This window comes from Rhipicephalus microplus, chromosome X (assembly GCF_043290135.1).
Source record: "Rhipicephalus microplus isolate Deutch F79 chromosome X, USDA_Rmic, whole genome shotgun sequence".
Classification (NCBI taxonomy): Eukaryota; Metazoa; Arthropoda; class Arachnida; order Ixodida; family Ixodidae; genus Rhipicephalus; species Rhipicephalus microplus.
In genome coordinates, this window is record NC_134710.1 from 180968334 (window position 1) to 180992172 (window position 23839).

Below are 23839 nucleotides of genomic sequence, written 5' to 3' on the forward strand. Positions count from 1 at the left end.
GAGAGAGAGAGAGAGAGAGAGATGCGCAAGGACAGCAAGCGATGATGACATAAGAGAGATGGGAAAGATGTAACACGGTCACGCCATCTCCTGTCGCCGACAAAAGCTCTCGCAAGTGGTGCCCCGTCCTCGGACTCCTGTGACCCTCGTCCGCGGCAGCATATCCTTACCGCCTTGATCAGTGGTTTCATCTTCATTTTGAACGAGCGCAAAGGACGAAACACGCTGAAAACTGGATGTTTCATTTGCGCTGTTGTAAAATGAACCCGTAGCTAATAGCTAGCACAACTATATCCCCTTTGGTATAGTCTTGCTCTATTCACGCAGAATACCGCTGCCATAAAATAAGCTTGCGTAAACAATGTTCCAAATTTCGGTCGAAACAATGACATTTAATTTGTGTATTGCTCAATGCAGTTTCAATGGCTTGACTTTTACCCTTTTCCAGGAGCAAATGGTAAACCGACTTCTATAGCCAAAAGTGGTGGTTTGATTTAGGGTCACCGTGCGTGGTATAAATGCAGTATTGCGGCTCATGCTAGCTAGTTTACTCATTATGGAGCGGGAACAGAAGCATGCTTTTCGTGTTTTTTTCCTTATAACGAAGTTCCTAATGTTCATACATTAGTAATGATCCAGCTGGAAATTGAGTCGGTGTGAACCACTGCATAAAACGCCTGGCTCAGTTCAGAGAAAGTATGGCGCTGTGGACTTCAATGTCGCTCGGTTGACCATGCCACGGCTCTCCCTGACCGGAAGTCATAAGCAGCTTCGCAGACAGCACGTACACGTCTCTACAGCGCCACGTCATCAGGCGCGCTAAAAGTGCAAGCGTTTGCTTCTTTTGTTCTCACAAAAGTGTTGTCGGCAGTTCTTACCTGACACCTGTCGGTGTGCTTCACCTCACTTCACGTGCCAGACATTCCCTCGGCGACGAGTTCCAAGCATACAGAGGCATCCGTGTCTCTACGCCGAAGTCCCGATTTGTGGGGTGGCATATGTTATTGCATTTATATTATCAGAAAGACCTTGCTGCTAACGCGATCTTTCTTGTTTTCTGGTGTTTTCGCGGTTCCGGTGGGCATACATTGGGTGAGTGGGATCCGCACGTCTCCGATTGGGCTCGTCTGGCACGCGTAGTGCAGTGAAGCATGCTCCGCGTCATGCAGCAGGCGAAAATACTGCAACAGGGAGGTGAACTTCTGAATGTAAATATAATCCTTCTGCTTCGAATTAAAGTACTGAACCCCGTTCTGTTGTAATCGATAGTGAAGCTTGTCTGGCTGAAGCCAGTACCCCAGTAGGTACCAAGCCAACCAGAAAATATTTTGTGATATTTCACGGCTTGCTCATTTGCAACCTGTCTGAATGAAATCGCGTTACAGGAGGCTGTTTATTCAAATGAATTGCTTTTTTGTTGCCCGTTTCTTTCCCGTGACTCTACCCATCCCTCTTTCATTTACGTAAGCAAAAAACAATCCCCTTATTATTTAAAAAAATCGTATAATTGTTGAGCATTACAAGTTGAACATCTCATAAAATAAGTTCCAACAACACTGGATGCTACGCCCAGAAATGTAATTGATCCCATCAGTCCGCGAGAGCAAACTGCATCCGAAACGTCACCGGTTTCAGGATGCCAATCCCACCCTAACATCTCGTTCTCATTCCGAACGACAGGTGTCGCGGTGACTTGCTTCTAAGCGTGCACGCTAGATGGCGCCAGTACCACCGGCGTAGTTTATTTTTTTTTACCATTTTAGGAAGTTACGAACTGTGCACACCGCGCAGCACCTAGTGCATCTGTCTGTGTCAGTCGACTTGCGCGAGGCGAAGTCGGCGGTGTGCGTATGTCCTGCGTTCGTGAACTAACTGCTGGTGCACCGAAATGCTGCCTTGACCGATCAGTGTAGCTTGTCACCGTGCATACGAGGTTGATGCTGGACTATATTTGAGCTCTTTCTCGGGTACAAAACTTGAAAGGTGAGCCTACTTATTATTTAAACGTGTATTTCCTTGCCGCATACGATGAATCGCCTCAAGCAGCAGTGTATTTTTGGTAGGACGGAGGCAGTTGTTTCAAATTGCGTACTGTCGTGTTTTCGTTGCTCTGTCCTTGTTTTTATTTGGTACCATTCTTGTGTCGGTCATGTGCACTGCAATGGCAAGCAATTCCGATCATTTTTCTCTGCGAACCGGACGTGCTATCAACCCTACGTTATCAAGTTGGATTACGCTAATCCACAAGGTCAGGAGAACCTGATGCTGTCATTTATTTCTTATGCACGCACCTGTAAACGTGTGCGAGGGCACCTTGGACACGTCTACCTTGGAATCCTCGTCTTGGTGTTAACCAATCTCGCTTGTGACGGGCTTCGCTGCCCATAGGTTTTATTGCGATGTGATCACGTCTATCCAATGAGAAATGTATTTATCATACCTGTCGGCTCATTCATCTACGTGTTTCTCATTCCGGAATCGCTTCCGAAATACTGTAGAGATAAATCGACAATGCCTTTTTTTTTTGGTCATGAGCATGTCACTGATGAACACGTCTTCGCCACAGGTCCATCTTTGTGTTAAGTTTTTTTTTCTTGTAACCCTTTTTATTGGTGTCGTTTATCACATACATTGTGTAGATGATCCGCTCTAAATCTGCACAAAGTGATATGTCAATGTATCCTTGTACACATACTCACTAAAACTAGCTAAAACCGTGCGCATATACGTCCATCTAGCCTGGAGTTAGTACGCCCGCAGCTGTCTAGGCTCCCAGTTTTGTAACTTAAATTGACCTCCCTGCGTTTTCTTCAAAGTGTCTTGCTCAGGGCATCCAAACAAGATATACAGTTCCTTATCAATAGTGTTAAGATTCCCAGCCAAACTTCGACAAGGGGACGTGATAGTGGACAATGAAGACAGTCCCCTTGGCTAAACCTTGGCTATGAACTGGGATTATCTTGTTGGGTCACTGTTCATTACTTTTGTAAGCATGACCCATTTTCTGAGGATCTGTCCTCCCTCTATTTCAGGTCTCGCTGCTCAGAAACTTGACAGACTAGCCTGGTAGCTTGACTTGGAGACAGCGCTCCCTAATGTAAGTGGCGATTTTGCAACAATTTATTTGAAAAAAAAAAAACAACGTTTCGGGCTGTTGGCTACCCATGGATGGCAGCACCCCGCTGCGTTGTTGCGCCTAATTACTACCTTGGCGTGCGTACGACGAAAATACGCTGCGTGCTAACGACCCTTCTTTAGTAACGCAGCCGAAGGCATTGACGGTGCGAACACGTGAAGTTTTGCCTGTTCGTAGCAGTCCGTCTGACGTGTCCGCGCTAACCATGCTGTTTGCACCAAATGAATGCAATTCACCGGCAATTTGTCGTTGTGATTCTGCTGCCGAATAGAGTCCGGTGAAGGGCGAGCTTACGCCTGTGCGTGCGTAAGCGTGCCACCGCCAGCCCACTTTCGGCCTGGCAGCATGCTGTAATCGGAGCCGTACTTGCGTGCTGTCTGCAGATGCCTACGCCCCTACGGCGGCTCGGCTGCCCCTACGCAGTCACATCCGCGCCACCGTTGTGAATCACGGCCGCTTGCTCTTGCAAGGCGGTTCCTACGCAGGGTCACATCCAAATACAGCCGTGCCCGCGCGGTCGCCTTGGGCGTGGGGTAACGTGAATGGTGCGCGGGGGCCGCATACACCCGGACGAGGAGCGGCGGGCCGTGTAGGCACAGAAAGTGAGATGAAACAATGACGAAAGCGCACAGCGGCGCCACCGTTTTGGCCTTGAGTGGATAGGCGCTTAGAGGTGCTGCTTGTGACGCGCTTGTTCTGGGCACCCTTCTTGATGCATTTCGTGTGAAATCATTGATGAACGCCCACCCGCACTACTTGTTTACCTGACAACCGGTCCTTCTCCCGCAGAGTGTTCAACCAATTTTCCCCCCTTACATTCTTCGTGCGCTGTGTCTTGTAGCACGCGGTGTGTAGGTGCCGAAATTCCGCGTCTTTCTTGATAGTGTGTATCGATTTTATCAGCCAACATTTTTGTTTTTCTACAGTTTACTGACGTAATAATGTATAAATTACTGATATCACGTTTTGCCTAATCTGCACAGCAGTTCTCTTATGGTAGCAACGCTGCCTGCCTTGTAAGCAAATATTCGTTCGCCTTACCAGCAATATACTAGCAAAAAGCTGGTTGGTTGGCTGTGCTTAAAATAAATACCGAAGCAGCTTATCCTGTCATTGAACTACAATTCAAGGCGGCGTTGCTCAGAAAAATGCGACTTCGCACGTCAGCTTTCCCCCGACTCTCAGCAAAGTATCGAAAAGTATTTATTTCGCGCAAGTTTGAAGTTCTAAGTTAGAAGCTGGAAACACGCGTTAGTCGACATGTTGTGACGTCACGAGATATTGATAATTTGGTTCGTATCGAGAGAACTATGAGGTGCAGCCAAAAAGCCAGACCTCGCACCAGGCTACGAACCGTGTGAAATTCTTGCGACTTGATGGCAAACCGGAAAGAAATCTCCGCCATGCAACGAAACTGTTTCTCAAATTTGTGAATGGTTCATCGCTTGAGGTAACACTGATTTGATAAGACTCGCAAGAGCTTTGGAGCGCACAGCTGTGTGCACGGTGTAAAAACAAATAAAAAACGGGGCTGTCAGTAAGCGGAAACGCTTTCCCACCATTCGAAAAAAAAAAAAAAAACATGCGGCGAGCGATCGGGCAAAGAGTAAACGATAATCATGCGGAATACCAATCGCAGCTTTAAGTTTAGGCGTCATTCTTACGATCACGTTTCAATCATTTGCTTATTGTTAACATTTATTTATTGTCTAACCGAGAACGTGCAGTAGAAGAGCTGAAGTAGATTTTACATGAGTCGCGTTGCACTGACCAATAATAAAAACAAAGCTAATGGCACAGGTGCCCAAAATAAGCTCAAGTTTGGTGAAATAACAACAAAAATGCGTAACCTTGAGTAGGTATGACCTGTTGAGTGTTTTACTATACTGCATGCGCTTAGGTAACATCAATGTGCTGCGGCAGATATTGCCTTTCGTCATGCCTCGGAAAATTGTCGTTACTCATATGTCAGCGCTGACTTCATCGAAACAAACGTTGACGATAATTATTAACATGGCTTTCTGCAATATCGTACTTTTTTCCCTTTTTGTTCAGCGTCAACTGACGGCTGCAATTGGAGTGTATACCGATAACCACGATATTTTCATTTGCGAGCTTCTAGTTTAACACTTAATGTTGTCCTTGCCTTATTCAAACAGTATTTGAGACAGAGTATGAAAAACCAGTGACGCTAAAAAAGATCATGCTTAATCGGATTATTTTTGTATGTATAAAACAAAAGCAAGTTCATCACCTCAGCGTATGTTGGGCGTGCCACGTTGTTACTAATTCCTTGTTTACGTCGCTCGAGTGAATTCTTCGGATAGTTCGTTAGCACGTATACAATCTACACCATGAAGCTCATGTGTGGGACCACTATAAACAATTTTAGCTCCGGCGATGTCGCAAGTGCAAAATCACGAGCAACATTTCACACTATTGAACGATGTTCACCCGTACTTAAATGTGACGTGAATGTGTTGCCTTCGCTTTCAAAATGCAAACTACATCAATGTTCTTTCTGCCACTCTTATTTTTCGGTAACTTTCTAATTTTGTTCCAAAGATCAAGTGGGCGCAGTATTTTGGGGCCATATTCTGCAGCAAAGACAGCGTCGTCAATATTGAAATGTGTGGGAGTATGAGCTTTTGTTTTATTCATTCTTGAACGTTATTGCCAATATGGAACTGAAAATATGAATCCCTGCATGGTTTAGGTCGCCAGTTTGGTATGAGGTAGCTTCAGTTACATTTCAGCTACCTCATTGCTTCTGAGCAGAGTGCAGGTGTCGCTTTGAGACGTAACAGTTGAGAGTGCCTCGAATTCTTTGTCGTGGGAAAGGCCCATTGTGGTACCGTGTTGCAAAGCAATACATAGTCAACTGGATAACGCGTACACAAAAGTTAGTAATACGGTCTATACGTACAGTACAGTGTTCTGGCTCTGTCACGGCCTAACATACTCGTATATCCCAACCCGATTCTGTGCTCCGTTCTCAAAAGAATTGAGGCAAGAAAGGAAATTATGCGATTACGCTAAGGAGGCTCCATATTCATCAATACAGACTACGCTACCAATGCTAGAACGAAACACGTATGCTTGCGGGCTTTGCTGTCGCATAGAAAAGGAAAGTAATAGTACTTCATCGTGCTACACCGCAGTTTCGAAGCTGGAAATCTGTTTTTTTTTTTTGTCGTATGTTGCATTCGATTTGTTTGCTGTTCGCGTGCCGTTCCCGTTTGCTTTCCGCAAACAATAGAAGTCGTGATAGCTGAGACAGCTTTAACTTGACAAGCTCCAAATCCTTGGCGATTCGGATTTTCGCGAACTTCACGGGCAAACTCGGCCGGTTTCTGCGACTGTTTCACCTTGACCAACGGCGCTTGATCTCGAGCGTAGTAAGCGTCAGTGTGCGATATACATGTATATGGGGAATTGTAATCCTTTGGTGCCTGAGTGTAGGTGTATTCGCTCGGGTGGGTGTTGCCTACTTGCAACCCACGATGGTTATTTTGTGTTGCTTCGCAGAATCGGGAGTGTTCTTGCGTGGTCCGAGGCGTGCGGTTTGTGGTGCTAATCTCTGATGGCGAACATCGGGTTATACCGGCGTCTTGCGTGCCGGTGGTGATCTGTCGCAGTTGCGCGTCACCTGTTCTGATGCGCACGGCGCCCAATCAGGTGACGGTCTTGGCTCATCGCAACCTGCTGAGCCAAAGTGATTCTTTGCGCTCGCCGCTTCGCGAAAATCACTGCACCCTTCGGGGTGACTCTGGGTGGTCGGGCAGCGTGTTTACGATTTCGCAGTTTCCTGCGGTGCCTCACGACTGGTGCTGCGGGGCACGCGCCATCAGTGACGGATACCGGAAGGAGCACGGCGCTCGTCGAAGAGGAGCCCCCTCCTGGCGAGGCGGGGCTGGTGGACACGTTCGCGAAAACCAGTTTGGGTCCGCGATGGCAAAGCGCTCGCGCGCGTTGTTTCCTGGGGCGGCGACGGATGCGTGCCACTGGCGCGTGGGGGGCGCCACCTGCTAGCCGTGGGCATCATCGCGGACTTTGGTGCCGCGTGCGACCCGTGCTGGAGAGAATCGTGATACGATTCCCTCCTGGCGTCGGGTTTTCTTCTGTTTGGTTTTCCTCACTCAAATGTGTTGCACACATGCTCGAACAACCCTGTGACTTTTTTTTTTAATTTCTATTTTTTCACATTAAAGTATCCAACACCATATATACTGCGCTGTGCTGCAGACGCTCTCGGTGTCCCTTTGACATGACCGCTGTCTCGGCCTATTTCAAAGGACCACCATTAGCATACCGCGCGATAGGAGCGAGTGCTTGGGTGTTTCATTACTCTTTGGCCGACCGCCGTCTTTTGTCCGTTCGTATGCGTGTAGTCTTAATGAGGCCGGAACGCCACGTGAATTTTCGTGTAATTACTGTTATCTCTCTGGCTGCATTTCGTCTAAGCGCTGTCACGATGCGTCGAGCGGCGTATTGTGGAGGGTGGCCAGTGCAGCGACCAGGCCAACTGTGTCTAATGAAGTCCATTACGTTCGCCGCGGGTTCTGCCGGCGTCTCGCACCCTCCATTCGAAACCCTCTCCTGGCATTTTATTTTTCCTCTCTCCGCTTGCTCCGAGGCGTGCGCTGAACTGTCTTGGCACGCAATTTTCTGTACGGACTGGACTCCATTCATGCACTTCATGCAAGCGTGGCCGCGCGCCTCGTGGAACCGTCGTATACACGCGAACACGTCGGGGCTGTCATCGCCGCAGCATCGTAGGCGGGCTCCTGTCAGCCTCTCACTCGATTCGTGACGTCATCTAAAACCACATCTTACCCGATTGCTCTTTTTTTTACCGTGAAAGGGGTGATTCACGTGTGCAAGCGCTTTTGGTATACAGTTAAAACTCGGAACGAAAGCCGATTATACGAAGTTGTTGATCCAACGAAGGAATTTACATAACCCGTGGCACGTATTCATCCTGTTCAAAACTGTTATCAACCCGGATTATCAGAACTATATTCGCGCCAAGCCCCATTTAATGTACCTTTTGCAATTTCGACACCGACAGTTTATTGCTTGCAGGTTTTCTCGATTACGTTAAATCATGTAAATCCTGGGTTTAATGTCGTGAAACCGCTGTATGATTAGTGGAGCGCTCCGGAAATTTCGACAGTCTGGTGTTCTTTAATGTGCCCTGACATCGCATAATACAGACGGTCCTCTGGGATTTCGCCTCCATTGAAATGCGAACGCCGCCGCCGGGATCGAAGCGGTGACCTTCGGGACTGTAGCCGAGCACCGTAAGCGATATACCACTTCGACGCGTTAAATCATCTATAGCTGCTGTAGTCGCTACCCTAAGTTTAATGCTTATGTGGCTGTATGCCACACCTACGACATGCACTGAATAGTCGGTGGCGCTCTGGCGATGAATTACTATCCCTGTAAATGCTCCCAAAGGAACACTATATGGAGGGCGTTTTAATTATTTGTTTATGCTACAGATGTGGCACTGATCGTCTTGTCGATACTCGCTTGCTTGGCCTGCTCGTACAATCTCTGCATTGGTTGACCACGTATTCGCATATCAATAGCTTATCGTATACGTTCACTTGACCGTCTAGTTGACCTGCATCACCCGGAGGCTCCACGTCCCAGCCACCCTCGGGGACTTCTCACACGCGCGGACGTGGGTTAGCAGCGAACACAATGCTGCGGTAGTTTTTGTGCGGTGCTGCTATGTTAGTGTTAAATTTCGAAGGACAGACAGACAATGAACTTTATTGTTTTCAAATGAAAAAAAAAGTAGTCTATCCATTTTACCACATTCTTGATTTATCGAATGCAAGCATGGTCATCCCTTCGTGAAATCCAAGCTCCAGCTGTGCTCAGCTTTGTCCGACTCGGTGGTCCTGTTTGGCTGCTGACTCAAAAGGCGCGCGTCCGATCCTAACCGCGACTGTCGCATTTGACTGCATGGAAGCGAAATGCTATATTAGCCTGGGTACTATTAGCAGTGCACATTAACACCTGATGGTCGAAAATTCCGAAACTTTGCGTCATGGCGCGTGATGCATAATATTGTCGTGGTTTTGGATTGTGCCCGGATATTATCATTGCATTACTCGCTTCACGGTGTCTCTTCAACGTGACATGTTCTGTAGACGCGCACGCACTTATGTACGTTGCTTGATAATGTGCTGGGGGAAACTGAACGAAGAACAGAATACGAAAATGAAGGGACAAACTACGGCGCCGGCCAACAATCCAGTGATTTCTTTCAGGTGATATACTATGGCAGCTCTGCAGCGGAACACGAAGGGGAACATGCGCAGCACAACGTATTTTGTGTTTAGATGAGAACAATATCTCACTGTGAAGGGAATTCCCGTTCTTCGTGCTGCTTCCCCAGCAGTTATGATTGCGCATGTGCTCGCTTTGCTTTTGCTGAGCGGCGCCCTCGCTCTTCAGTATGTGACGTGTCATATCGGTGGCTTACCGATGCACAAAAGCGGGAATGGCTTGCATCGTTCATCATTGCTTTCTGCGATTACTGCTTTTACGTACGTGTCAGCACGCTGCAGTGTAAATTATTCGTGTGGGTCAGGCCCGCAGAGCACCTTTTTACGAAGCATTTTACCGCCCCACGCCACTTACAAGTGCATCAGCGACTGCTGCTTGCACCGGCACTATATCTTTCATGTGCCCTCCTTGCGAAAGGAACACGGGAGCAAGCATATATATGTGCCAGTTGTCGCGCACTCTGATGAGTCATTTGTTCAAAGTAGTCCATGTTAGTTGAATTCCATCTGCACTATGTTTCGGGTAGCATATGGTTGCTAGGCAGCCTACGGATGTCTGTGTACAGGTTGCTCTAGCTGATCACTTGCGTATATTCTAAAGGTATGACACGTGCTTTGCTTGATCGTAACTGTTCGAAATGACAGAAGGGCTTCCGGTGCCTAAAAGTAAAAAGGAGCAACTTCGGTATATTAGTGAATTCATTGACGAACGCTTTTGGAAAGCGGAAACCGCCTGAAAACTTGGCATTCTTTCTCTTGCGCGTTCTGGAAATAGCTGCGCATACCAGAGAACCTTGAAGGAAACATATATATCTTGACACGTCACCGGCCTTGTGCGTGCGTGTAAATCTCAAGAAAAAAATAGTGAAGTGCTTAGAATTAAGGCGCACTTTCTGAGTTGACCGGTCTATGCAATTATTTCATCCTATTGTTCGTTCTTTAAAACGCGTTCGTAGCAACGGCAGCCACGGCAAAATGTAACGTGAAAATTGGCTTTGCAGATATGGAAAATTCACTGATTTAGTCTTGCATTACAATTGATGTCAAGGTTGAATTTGCGGAAATTACAAAGGGATAGCCAGTGTATACAAACTGGGACGCGACGTGCTTGACATTACGTGTTCTCCCAAGTTAAACGAAAACTAAAAAGAAGCACTTTACAAGGGTGGCTCGGGCTTGTTGATTAGGCATATATATAGTGGCCATGATGTATTTATTGATAAATGCTCAAGGGTGCCGTTGAGATGGCGACGGGTAACAGTGGGTTATTAGCGAAGTGGTTATTTAACCGTTTTAGATTTAAGGATGTCGAAAATACTTACTCCTTGGAGACGTGCCTGTGTCATTGTGAAGACACTATGTAGCCGTTTTTAAGCGCAATGTATGCCTGCACTTGAATCAGACAAAAGATTTGGGTTGAATACACAAACGACCGGCTATCTATGACAGGCTGAATCCGCCTGCTCCATCATCACCACCATCACCTACACAGACTACGCCTCTAGGAAAAACGCGCGAGATTATAGGTGACCAAGAAAAAGAAAGACTCATGCAAGCAATTACGTGCTGAAGATAGATATTACGGTAGTGATTCCAGTACTCAAAACGCAAGGTATACTATTCGTGAAGAAACTCTCTGTTTCCAGTTGCACACCTTTTTTTAGACAACATATCGTCGCAAACGCAGGTCGAAAAGTTGTAAACAATTATATTCGCTTTCCAACAAACCACTTTACGTTTGAACAGTTTAATACACTGAGGAATAATCTTTGAGTACCCAGTTCCATATACTTTGCGGTCTTCGTCTTATCGCATTATCTCCTTAATTGTAGGAAATTTAGAACACGAATAGCGTTCGGTCGTTATGGTGGCGCTGGTGAGAATTCACAGTATAAGCTTGGTGCGTTTTAATTTTTTCGTAATTGCACCGAATACGCCTACAATTGCTAGAGGCTGATTTTCGGTGCAACGGCATTCGAAGCAAGTAAGATTAAAAGCCATGAACGCTTTGGATTAAGTGTGGCATAGTAAAAATAATCAGAATGTTTGCACAGAAACTATGAACCTGTTATACATAAGCACGTGCAACGAAATCTATCAAAAGTGTTTTCTTCCTTCGTCGTCAGGTCGCGGAATTGAATCCCAGCCGCGGTGGCTGCATTTTCGACGGAGATGAAAATGCTGTAGGCCCGTGTGCTCAAAGTTGGGTGCATGTCGAAAAACCCCCGGTGGTTAGAAATTTCCGGATCCCTCCACTATACGGCGCCATTCATAATATATGGTGGTTTTGGGACATTAAACTCCATATATATATCTCCCTTCGTCGTGGCAAGTTAAACGGGAAAGCTTAACGCGTTTGCTTCCGTCTTGGTAACCATTGTTTATGCAACCGCTTTGGACAATTGTGCGAAACACGTACACTGTGTTCCAGCGGATCTCACGCAAGCGCATATACAGGTGTGCTCTGACGCAGGCTCCGACGAATGTGCGTTTTTGTGTTCTTCAAAAGATCTCGCGTAGAAGCGGTGGTTGCAAGAGTGTTCAGCAAAGGCGAGCGTGTTCAGCAAAAAAAAAGAAGGAACAGAGACGACAATATACCCTGCTATTTTCCTTTAGTTCAGGAGTGTTTTACAGTTTTTTTCAGTACGAGAACGTTTGCGATTTACTAAACGCATCTTTTTTTGAAGTTCAAAGCAGCACACTTTCATTAGACATCCACTTCGTTATGCGCTGTTTCTAGAACTTGCTGAAGCAAAGTTGTTTGCTTAGTCGCATGTCTGTATAGAAGATGCAAATATTATATTAGGGGCGAAGCTCCTTAGGGCGTGGGGTGTGCGTCCCCTGTAGCCTGTATGTAGCCACCTCTAGTTTGGTTCTTGCAGTGTTCACTAGATGGCGGTACCGTCCCCCTGTATGTAGTCACCTCTAGTTTAGTTCTTGTAGTGTTTACTAGATGGTGGTACTTGTAGCTGATGATGAAAAGATGCAAGATGTTATAAACTAGAAAGCGGTACTTGTAGTTGATGAAAGACGCGAGATCTTATAAAATAGGAATGATGTCACATATGGCGCGTGTCATTGGTTGAAGGTAATCGTTCGATTTAGTGCGGCGACGTACGCTAGGGGGAGCGTTGTAATAAAATCCGTTCGCTGTTGGCGCGCGCTCGGAGTCGCCGGATGGATAAGGCTGCACAGCGGAGAGAGCGCAAGGCGGCAGCAGCGCGCGCTCGCAGACTGAAGAATCCCGATGTGCGAGCGCGCGAGGCAAGGGACATCGCAAGCCATCCATCGTCTAAGAACAAATAAAAGTTGATTTGTGTATATACACACACAGCATTTCTCACGTCTTTACATGATGATCGACTGGGCGAATTACACGGAAGATTCACAGTTTACCGATGAATCCCTCCGGAGCTTCGCCCATTCATCATCATTCACCCCGTGAATATGCCGTAATTTTTTTTGGATTTCATTACCGCCGTAAAAGAAAGCGTCGTTATAACCGAGGAAAGAGGCAGACGCTAGAGGTACATTGCTTTGGGTGTGGGTATACCGTTTCGAATATTCAGCATGTAGACGTTAGAAGTAGCTTAGTCGAATGTATAATTTTTATTTAGACCATTGAAGTTCGTAGTTACGCACTCATTTTCCCGTGTACCGACAATTTTACGGCTTAGCCAGCTTTGCCAGATTTTCTTGAGGCGCATTTTTTTTTTTTACAATTGACACGCATAAAATGTGTCCCTGAACACGAAGGAACGGTTACCGACTTCCAAATATAATTGAGCATGCTGTGTTGTATTTTTAAAAATTGCGGCTCTAGTAACTCGATGTAGTACGAACCCATAGCTCTTTGCGAACCGTTCGGGACTTTCTCCATTGTATGCATAGACCCATGTGCAGATGTCTGGCGGAAAAGCTCGCAGTTAAAAAGGAATTACGCACTCGATGGAAGGATCACGTCATACGGTCTCTCAGCACTGCTCGATACTCCATAACCACTCCACCACCATCATGCTAAAGCTAAGTAGCTCTCTGCAATGATTACTACGTGTGTCACAGTTCATAGCATGAACGCGGTGGAGCACACGAGCACGCGCCAGCTACCATTTACGTCAAAGACGCAGAAATGAAATGGGCAGGTATATTAAGACGTCTTGTACGTGTCATTGCCATAGTCCTCGTGTCACATGATAAAAATGTTAGCACATGTGCAGTTCAAGGCTGAAAAGAGATGCCAGTGATAAGGTTACGATAAAGGATAACTTGTCACCTCAATTCTGGCTGCGCGTTCCTCTTGTTTACCTAAAAGTGTGGCACGTTTTCACTTAGATTGATTGATTGATATCTGAAGTTTAACAATCCAAAACGATCATATGATTATGAAAGACGCCGTATAGTGGAGGGCTCCGGAAATTTCGACCACCTGGGGTTTTGTTAACGTGCACCCAAATATGAGCACACCGGCTTAAAGCTTTTCGCCTCCATCGAAAATGCAGCCGCGATTCTATCCCGCGACCTGCGGGTGAGCGGCCGAGTATACCTGCTACTGGACCGGTGGGGCGGCACGTTTTTGAGGTTGAGGATGTCGCATCTTGCGATTGGCACGTGTTTGAATGGCGAATAAAGCTTCCACCTCTCCTGCACGCTGGCTGAGAGACTCATTCGTCGTTGAAATCTACAGCACACCCCGTCGAATACTGATGACTCTGCACTGCACCGATAAATTGTGCAGTGCGCAACTGTTTGATAATGATGCGGGAAGCAAAGAAGGCATAGAAATTTATAACCTTATTTGCGGTCTGGGCACAGATATAGTTGCCTGTCAATGAATGTTTTGCATTTAAGACAACTCTTATTCGCTTGGCGCGTCTTACATCTCTTCGGCATAGAAAAAAGAGGTAGATGCCGCGTACAGCGGGAATCGATTATATGCGATGCACGGATGCATGAGGAAGGTTGAATTGTGACATTAAAATCAGCACAACGTTACAAGGCGGATGTAAATTATGCCTACATGACTTCCATGTCTGATAATCATGTTTGCGCCCTGCAAATGTGCTCGTCGTTCATTCACGTCACGTAATACCAAACTTGGTGTATGTTAAGCTAGCGAAAGGACCGCGAGCCCATCATGAACGTGGCATGTAGTCATGTTCTTACATTATACTCATGTCATGATTATCATGTTCGCACTAGTCATATTCCTTCATAATTCATTCACGTCACGTAATACCAAATTTGGTATATGTGAAGCTAGCGAAACGACCATCAGCGCATCATGAGCGTGGCATGTAGTCATGTTCTCACATGACACGCATGTCATGTTTTCCACGTGAGGGCCCGTCACTTATGTTTACCATGCAGTCATGTCATACTATGCAAGTTTTGCTATATGTCATTTGAACGAAACCACCAAAAGAGGAGCAAGACCATGACATGTAAATCGTGACATTCATGTTAATGTCATGATTTTCATCTTATGACTAGTCACTTACGCTTGTCATACAATTATCTTAGGCCATACCAATTTAGCTATAGATTCGATTATGCAAACGACCAGGTGAGCTAAAGTCGTAGGTGGCTAGATATAGATAGATAGATAGATAGATATAGAGATAGATAGATAGATAGATATAGATAGATAGATATAGATATAGATATAGATATAGATAGATAGATAGATAGATAGATAGATAGATAGATAGATAGATAGATAGATAGATCAAACTCGCTGAAGTTCACTAAGAAATGCTTCGCATTTGAAATGCGAATCTTCCGTCTTGCGAAAATGACTCTGCGGCATCATGCCATTTTCTATTCGCCACTCCAACTAAGCTTTCGCCGTCTAGCAGCCGCTCCTGAAAACTGCGCTAACAAGGTCAACCTTGAAAGTATACGTATGTTGCCACGTTGCGCGCGCTGACGAGCGGCCGCATCGTTACTTTATTTTCGTTATGCCGCACTGGCGATCCTGAAAAAGAAAAAAAAGCACTGTCCAAAAAAATGCAATTGCAGTGTGCAGCAAAGCGTGGCATTGCAGTGGGAATACGGAAATTAACGTATCTTTGTATCACTTCCAGAAGGATGCAGAATACGCACGACGGAGAATGGTGCAAATAAGAAACTTGCGCATTGGTAAGAAAGTGCACGATCGACACCACGGTAAACAGTTCGTTCCAATCAATTCGCTCGCGACGACTGAGCAGACCGTTATTGAGCGCGCGCGCGCGCGCGCGCGCGCGCGCGTGTGTGTGTGTGTGTGTGTGTGTGTGTGTGTGTGTGTGTGTGTGTGTGTGTGTGTGTGTGTGTGTGTGTGTGTGTGTGTGTGTGTGTGTGTGTGTGTGTTTATCAGCATTCAGGCTACTATATAGTTTCTTCTACATAAGCAAGCGCTTTAGGAAATTGGTTGCGTTACGTGTGGGACTGCATTTTTCGCATATGCTTGTTTTCTGCGCAAGGTATTGTGCTACTGATTCTCAAACTAAGGTGCTGTAGTCTTTCCCTCCAAACATTTTTGATTTGGCACGTGTGTATATACACGCACACAAACTCGCGCGTGAAGGTCGCGCGTGTGTAGCGTGCGTTTATATATGTTCGTACGTATCTGTTATGTGCGTGCTTTCGTTGCGTATGTCGAGTGCGTGCACATATCTACTTTGAATATCAACTTGCCAACTCAAACAAGCAAGTGCTCGGAAGCGGACGACCTTATTCATTAGAAACTTCGTAACATGATCGCAAAAAAAAAAAAAGAAAGCTGCACTCATATTACAATCGAAACTATTATTTGCTTTATCTCAAGACACACTGGCCAAGGCATAGCTTTGTTTAATCAAATGAACAGCATAGGTATTGAGTTTTTCACAGGACAGTGGAACCCAGTGTGATATATGCGATCGGCAGCCCGAGTCGTAGCGTAGTTACCTCGAAAACTGTAGAGGCCTTGCCTGTAGCAGCGTAGCCACGCAGCACAAAAGTGCTAGCCCCTTTCGAAGAGACCCGCTACACATTAGCAGTTGCCTTCTTCAATATCGGGCTCACTAGGCAGGTTCTAACTGAAGGTACATCTGATGCGGCTTGCAGAAAAGGCTCGATGTGTGCGCGCAAAGCGCCATGATTTTTAGTTTGGCGCGTAAAATTATTTGGACCGATGAGAATGAGTTGCTCCGCGGCTAAGTATACCTTTCGCCTTTGACGAAGCAACGCGATTCGACGCCGCAATCGAGAAACTTCAGCACAGCCCCAAGCGAAAGTGTCGCGCTGACCCTTTTAAGCGGAGCCATTTTTGTTTTTTTCGACCAGTGTTGCAAGCACGCGGACCGTTTTTTGGACTTGCGAATGTTCAGCTGTTATCACCAGAAAAAAAAAAAAACATGTAATCGCTCGGTCACACGCAAAGAAGCGTCTTCCGCAATCGTATCAATTCGCATACGCAATCTAGGGTCGTTGCGGTGTATACACGCTGATGCTGACCTCTTTGCCGCTAAATTGTGCCGAAACGGCCGAAGTGTCTACAATTAACTGCGCTATATCGTCAAGATGTTGACCGCGATCGGAAAAACCGACAAAACCACATTGGCACACGACAATCTTGTCCGTACAGCGTCATTGTGGGCTTTGTTCTCTCTCTTTCGTACGTCATGACGTCATCATAGTTGCCCGAAGCCGGCCTAAAAGCGATGATCGCTGGAAGGTGGTAGAGAGAGAGAGAGAGAGAGAGAAGCGGGGAAAAAATGTCGACGAGGAATGAAAAGCGGCCGCTGGTATTTCTCGTGGTGCACTGGAGGGTGTCGGATTATTCTGTGGCGGCATTTCTTTTCTTCCCTTCGTCCGGTAGCTGGCTTGCTTTTCAGAGCGTGCAGACAAGCTGTGTGCCCTCAGACCGCGAGTGTGTCCTGAACAGCTCGCTTGCCTCCCTGGCTTTCCGCACTTGCCACGTGCGTAGTCTTGCAGTTTCTTTCGGTTTCCTGGATCCCGTTGCGCCGGTCGGGACTGGTCGAAAACGTTTTAAGCAGCCCACAAATCGCACAAGCCGCCGAACGCTGAATGCACTGCACGGGAGAACGCAAAAGCGGCCTCTATTTTGCGTTGTCCCGTCCATTTTTTTTAATGTGCATTGCTATATAACACGTCACGGGACTTAGCGGTGCGACGGGTAGTTTGTGAGTTGCTGACTGTTTGACCCTTATTTATTCTCTATTCGGGAACGTACCTGAATGCACAAACAAACGCGTAGTCATAAAAAATAACGATCGGTATCTTCTTGTCGATATGATAAATTAAGTCAGTGGCAGCGAAACTGCAGTAAGGCGCAGTTCGTGTGCTGGCTTATTTCTCCGCCGCTACGGTGTTGTCCGATAGGTGTCTCTGGATCAGAACGTCGTGAATTTACACGCAGAATGAGAAGAAACGTATGATAAGTTTGTATGATTTATTCATTTATTTATTTATTGAATAAGACAGACAAGCAAGATCTTCGTTCACGCTGAGCCCACGACGGAGCAAGGTTAATACAGCCCTGCATTTTATGCGTGTCTTGATCGTAGAGGCGTGCTGGTATATGGCGCAACCCTGTTCCTTGTCGCCGACAGTTGTGTCTGCGGTCGTCGCTGATCCGGGTCCTCGAGCAGTTGACCTCTCGGCGTCTGAGAGAAGGTGCGCGCCTTCCTTGTCGAGTAGGTGTCGCCTCGCCGCTGTCACGCTCGGCCGGCGCTGCGCTAGACGGGGACCGCACCAGTCTCGGCGGGCCGAACCCGTCACGGTGCTGGAGGCAGCGCCTCGTATCATGCGCACAAAGGAACCGCAATCGTCGCCGCGCATTGGGTATTTGGGCTTGCCTTCGTTTTCTCTGCGTCGTTTCCATATTTGCGGCGAGGGGCGCTGCTCTTTTGTTTTCTTCACTTCCCTGTGGGATCGTATGGATGCTGCTTGCACGGCCAGATTTATTAGTTTGTTCTTAAGCATAAGTGAAGATTGAACCTTATAAAATGACCACGTGGTAGCAAATAAAAGGAAATAGTCCAGAGTTAGTAGGAATTAATGATTGGTCATTAGAGAGTTTCAGTGCCTGGACCTCCAAGTAACTTTGGTGAGGTCTTGCGGCCTATTTGGCACTCCTTGTGTTTGGCTGAAGAACGGAAGAAAGCGGGGTGAGTTCAAGAAAACGTGGGTACCGAATGGTCCCGGCAAAACCTTATTTCGTTTCGGTCTTGGAACAGAGTCCCTCAATACTCCGGTATTTGTGAAAATCCTACTGGCTACTCAATGCTTTCACCATATGTATTTACTCTTTGTCTTGAGGTCCATGCATGTGGTAGTATTGACGAGTTGCATAAGTGCCAGCAACGCTGAAAAAAACCCCGAAGTGTTGAAGCAAGGCTGGGCTACGCCGTAATTGTGCATGAAAACATATTAAAAAAAAGCGCGCAAGAACACTTCGGTAGCGCGAGTGAAAAGAAGTAGAAACGCGAGATAGGCGTTTCATTTCCATCTGAGTATCTAGGTGCTAGGCATGCCAGCCAATTGCACGAAAATGCTCTTGCACAATGGCGGACATTGGCTGTTTTTGTACTTATATACAGATGGCGCTGCAACATTTTTCTTTTCTTTTTTTGAGGAGTCGGCTTATGGTCGCCGATGGCTTCGTCCTTATGGCAGTTGAGACAAATTTATTCAGCCTGTAAGTTACTAAATTTTTGTACGTTTGCTACCTTTTTTGCTCTTTTCCGTCAATACGGATTCTTCCCGCAGGTCGAGTGGTAAGCAGATGAACATCAGTAACGCGGAAAGCGGGGAGAGTTCAGCAGAACGTGGGGACCGAATGGTCCCGGCAAACGTTATTTTGTTTCGGTCTTGGAACAGAGTCCCTCAATACTCCGGTATTTGTAACATCACTACTGTGGGTGACGACAGGCTTCGGCAACGCGGTGTAAATCACGCTTGAGTTAAATCTGTGCACTGCCTGTGTGCTTAGTTCCAGCGCAGCCCGGTGAACGCGTCCGGCATTTTCCGCTGCCCGCAGGGGGCTCTTCTCCGAGCCTGAGAGAAGATGATTGGGGGGCATGGTCTCGCTGATGCGCGCACTGTGGCGGCGCAGGGTCGGCCATGCGTGCAGCGCCGACAATGGAAATGGCGCGCGCGCTCCTTGGGCTCCTTCTCCCATCTCCTTAGCCGCGGGGTCACGGTCACTGTCCCTGTGCTAAACGGGGACATAAACTGTGCGCCGTAGGGCCCGGTGTTGCCCTGCTCTGTCTGCAGGGTCGCTTCCACGAAGGGCGGTCACCGCGTCTGCAGAGAAAGCGCCCGTTGCACGCCCAGCGCGCGCCGACCTTTATTTCTTCGACTGCCGAGGGACTCGGAAAAACAGCGCGTGACGCATTCGTGCCTTGCGGTGACTTGCCATCTGAAGAGAGAAAAAAAATTACCGCTTTTTTCTTCTTTCCACTGTCTCACTCTCCGCATCGTAATTATCGCTTGCGGCGTGATCCATGGAAATACATGCCTATGCCTGCTTATATTCCATTGGGGAGGGCACATAGATGACTGCAGCTCTAGGACAGCCCTCGTCAGAGGCACGAGAATATGGAGCGGTCACGGCTTAACTATACGGGAACGTATGTACATACATGCTTGTTCCCTCTCGACCGATTGACGTCATTTGCACACCGTGACATTTTCCTCATAATTGCAGTGGTATGTGCACATTCCTAGCCCCACGGTGCATGGAGTGCCAGAAAAGTGCATCCGAAGCGGAAATTGGTGTTTTGAAGATGTTTGAATTTTTAAGTCTTACCTAATCGCTTCAGTGTTCCTAGGGCTTCAGAAAAATAACACAAGCGATTCTTAAAAGAGAGAAAACAAGATAAAAGTGAGCCCCGTAACTGTCTGCATCATAGCGTGACACCTGAACAGTGGCTCACGACAGATGAGGGTAAGGAGGGATTAAAAGCAATAGGGATAGAGATACCCACATACAGAAGTAAAGAGGAGATAGAAAAGATGGACACGGTCGAAGGAGTCCGAGGACGCGGCACCACTCAGGGAGAGCTTCACGGCGTCAGGAGATGGCGGAGGATGAGCCGGACGGCCAGAGCGGTGCTTTCGTCGGAGATCGCTGAGCCACAACCGGTCGGCACGGAGTCCAGTGAGCGAGTCCGAAAAATAACATAAGTTGGGGAGTGTATTGCTCATGTGATCACACCAATAGCAGCATTTACGTCCTTCGTTCGTTTGGTTCTGTCTTTAAGTGAAAATAAGTGGTGTTTGTTAGTATATGTAGCACTGGCCGAACTGCGGCTTTCACTTCCCGGAAGACTTACGTAGTGCGAAGGACACCTGTCCTTACTGAGAACCATTTGTGGGCTGTTCATTAAGGTGGAGGCTGTCGAGAACCTGCACGTCACCACTTACCACCATTCATTTTAAAGGACCCCTGACACCGAATTTCGATATTCGAGATGCTTGTGTTGTTTGATAGTCCTGCATGCTGGGCCACCTCTGACCGAATATTACCGACGAGCGTAGCCTAGAAAATATTTTATTTGGTTTGAAAGAAAGGGTGCGTGCTCTTCCGAGTATTTAGGTGCAATCAAAATTTTCTGTGGTTGACGTAGACCGTGACTCCCCTTGTGACGTTGCAGAGGTCAACATTTGCGGGGCACGCACAATATCCCGACTGGCAGCCGGCGAGGACTATTGTTTGTCACCCCTCTTGCTCTATTGTCGGGCTGTTTCAAGGAGGTTTTAGCTGCTTACGCCTGGAATGCTTTTCTTTTTTCCGAGGCGGACACGCTCAAAACACCCACCTCGTTTCGTTCTTCACCACACGTGAGTCCTACGCAGTTCAGTGGCTTGCCGCCGCCAATACGGCTCACTGTCACGATAAAATTGTAGTGGTACACCCAAATATTTCGCAGGCTGATTAACTCATGGCATGTTAGCAAAAACCTCTGGAGTGGAAGGACAATCCCCATGCCAATATCCCAAGCATTTTTTTTCAGTGTACCGAACTCCCGTACAAGACTGCTTTGCTATATATGGACTACTTCGTTAACCCTGTTGCGACCTGAACAGAAAACTGCCACATCATCAGCATATGCAAGTAATCGTAATTTATTCTCATGCAGTTTAAATCAACAGACGGCCCTTCTGTTAATCACACTCGCATAGAAATTCTCTAAAAACAGACTGAACAGCAATGGTGAAAGAGGGCAGCCCTGACACACAGAGCGTTGCAACTTAATGTGTGCAACAATCAGTCGCGTGGTACAACGCTTTATATGCCATAGCCACCCCATCTTTAATACTGCAGCCTACGTTTACAAAATTTAAGACACTCATTAGAACATCATGTGTTTCAAGATCAAAAGCTTTTTCTAAATCCAACTGAAGCATTGCTACGCATGTATCAGTCGCATCGCAGCACTCTAGAACAGCGCTGGCCTTCTGTATATTGGTCACAATTGTTAGTCCTTGGATTCCGCACGTCTGGTGTGTGGAATCTATTCCTTTCATTACACCATGTGTAATAAAGGTAACTATATCCTTTATCACACCCTGTAATCGCTTAGATATTATTTGTATAAAAATCTTGTAATGTACATTTGTTAAGCTAATGGGGCGATATGATTTTATAAAGCGGACTTTAGTTTTATCCGCTGTTTTGGGGATTAAAATAGTGTGCGCCGTCAGAAAGCTGGGAGGCAATATCTTATACTTTTAAGCTTCATTGAAAAGACAAGTCAAAATGGGGAAAAAATTGCACTTAAACGTTTTGTAAAAGGTCGCATTCTACCCGTCTGGTCAAGGGGACTTTCCTGGGTTTAGCCGTTCAATAGCTCGTTCAACTTCCAAATTTAAAATGGGCAGTTCCAACCCTACAACACGACTTTCGGGCACTTTTGACAACAAAGGTGAAAATTTCTCCCTAAAAGTTTTTGTGTCAACCTTTGTTCGCTTAAACAGATCTCGATAGTAGTTAGAAAAAAAAAGGTTTTTATGCTCTTATTATCTGCGTAAACGACACCATTGTGATATATTTCCGCTATGATATTTCAACGGGATATCTCTTCTCTTCACCCAGTGAACGTTTTGTTAGTGTTTTATCAAACCAACTTTTAAGCGCGAGCTCGAATTATTGCCCCCCTATAACGCTCAATGTCACACTTCCAGCTTATGCTTAGCCTTGCAAATATCTTCCATGAATATTCCTGGTGAGTTTGCCTCTTCCTCTAACAATGCAGTAACATTATGTTTGAACAATTCTTCCTCCTTTCTCTTCTCTCACCTAATTGCACAGGCTCTTTCCATTGCCATCTTCTTAATATCACTTTAAAGTATTCCCATTGAGCACTTATCGTTATTTCACTGCTTTCGTTTAGTTTTGCTGACACGTTTTAGTACCTTCTCTTTAAGAATGGTGTCCTCCAGTAGCTGTGAATTCAGCTTCCAAAGGTCCCAGAAAAACTTTTGTCTAGCGCCGCCACAATAGATAATAAAGCTGAGCCACACCAGTGCTTGGAACTCGTTTCTAAACTGCCTTAGGCAAGCTTGATGTCGGCAAAGAAATCGCGTTGATATCAGTAATAAAGCGTTCAGAAAAATCAAAAGAACTACCAGGCGTCACACAATGCAAATTGCGTAACGAGTCTGATGCTACAACCCATTAGCAAACATGTTCTTGATTACCTATTAACTGTGGCGCATACCCACTTCAGGCATAAATCTTCATCGTCGTCAGCCACCGCATAAAAACATTGCACAAAATTCCAATAAGTGTGTAGCGGATACCATGCATCCCCAAAACATGACGAAGGGTAGCATAGTGACCTGGCTCTCCTATACTACACAGAAACTATTTATGGTGTAGTGGGTACCCAGCAGGATGGTTGTAGCAGCTACCCAAAAAATGTTTATAAAAGGCTCTGAAAGGCCGCTCGTCTAGCTCTGACTTGCTGACTGTGCTGCCCGTTCCCTGTAGGCCTGGCGTTTTTTTTTTATTGCGGTAGCAATTATATGGACACTCTCGGCTGGATTTTGCCGCCGCCGGCATCGACGTCGCAGTCACCCACCGTATATGTATACGTGTCTATATATATGAAAACGCAAGAAAGAAAAAAATGCAGAAGACTCCGGCACGCGGAATCGAACTTGGGACCTTTGAAACCTGAGTGCGAGGCGTTAACCACTCAGCCACAAAGGAAAACGTCCCTTGACGGCCAAGCGACAAGCTATTTATATCTACCACTTGCCGCTAATGACGGGCATTTCGAGAGGGGGGGGGGAAGTAACGTGTTTTTAGACTTACCAGCAAGATGGCGCAATGAGCGCGCGTCGCCACATCACCACGACGCGGCGGCGCACACTGTCATCTCCCAGGCGTAGTCGCGCGCCCTTA

The 23839-nt window shown here is 46.6% G+C and overlaps 1 protein-coding gene across 2 annotated transcripts in view; it reads left to right on the forward strand.

The window, feature by feature from the left end:
• Nucleotides 1-1783: 1783 nt before the first annotated feature.
• Nucleotides 1784-23839, forward strand: part of LOC119177242 (CD109 antigen) — a 134114-nt gene continuing 112058 nt past the window's right edge. For both annotated transcript variants that reach the window (XM_037428675.2, XM_037428673.2), the window contains exons 1-2: nt 1784-1983; nt 3033-3097. In XM_037428675.2, coding sequence (XP_037284572.2) covers nt 3096-3097 — 2 coding nt within the window. In that variant the 5' untranslated portion in view covers nt 1784-1983; nt 3033-3095. The remainder of the gene's footprint in view (nt 1984-3032; nt 3098-23839) is intronic.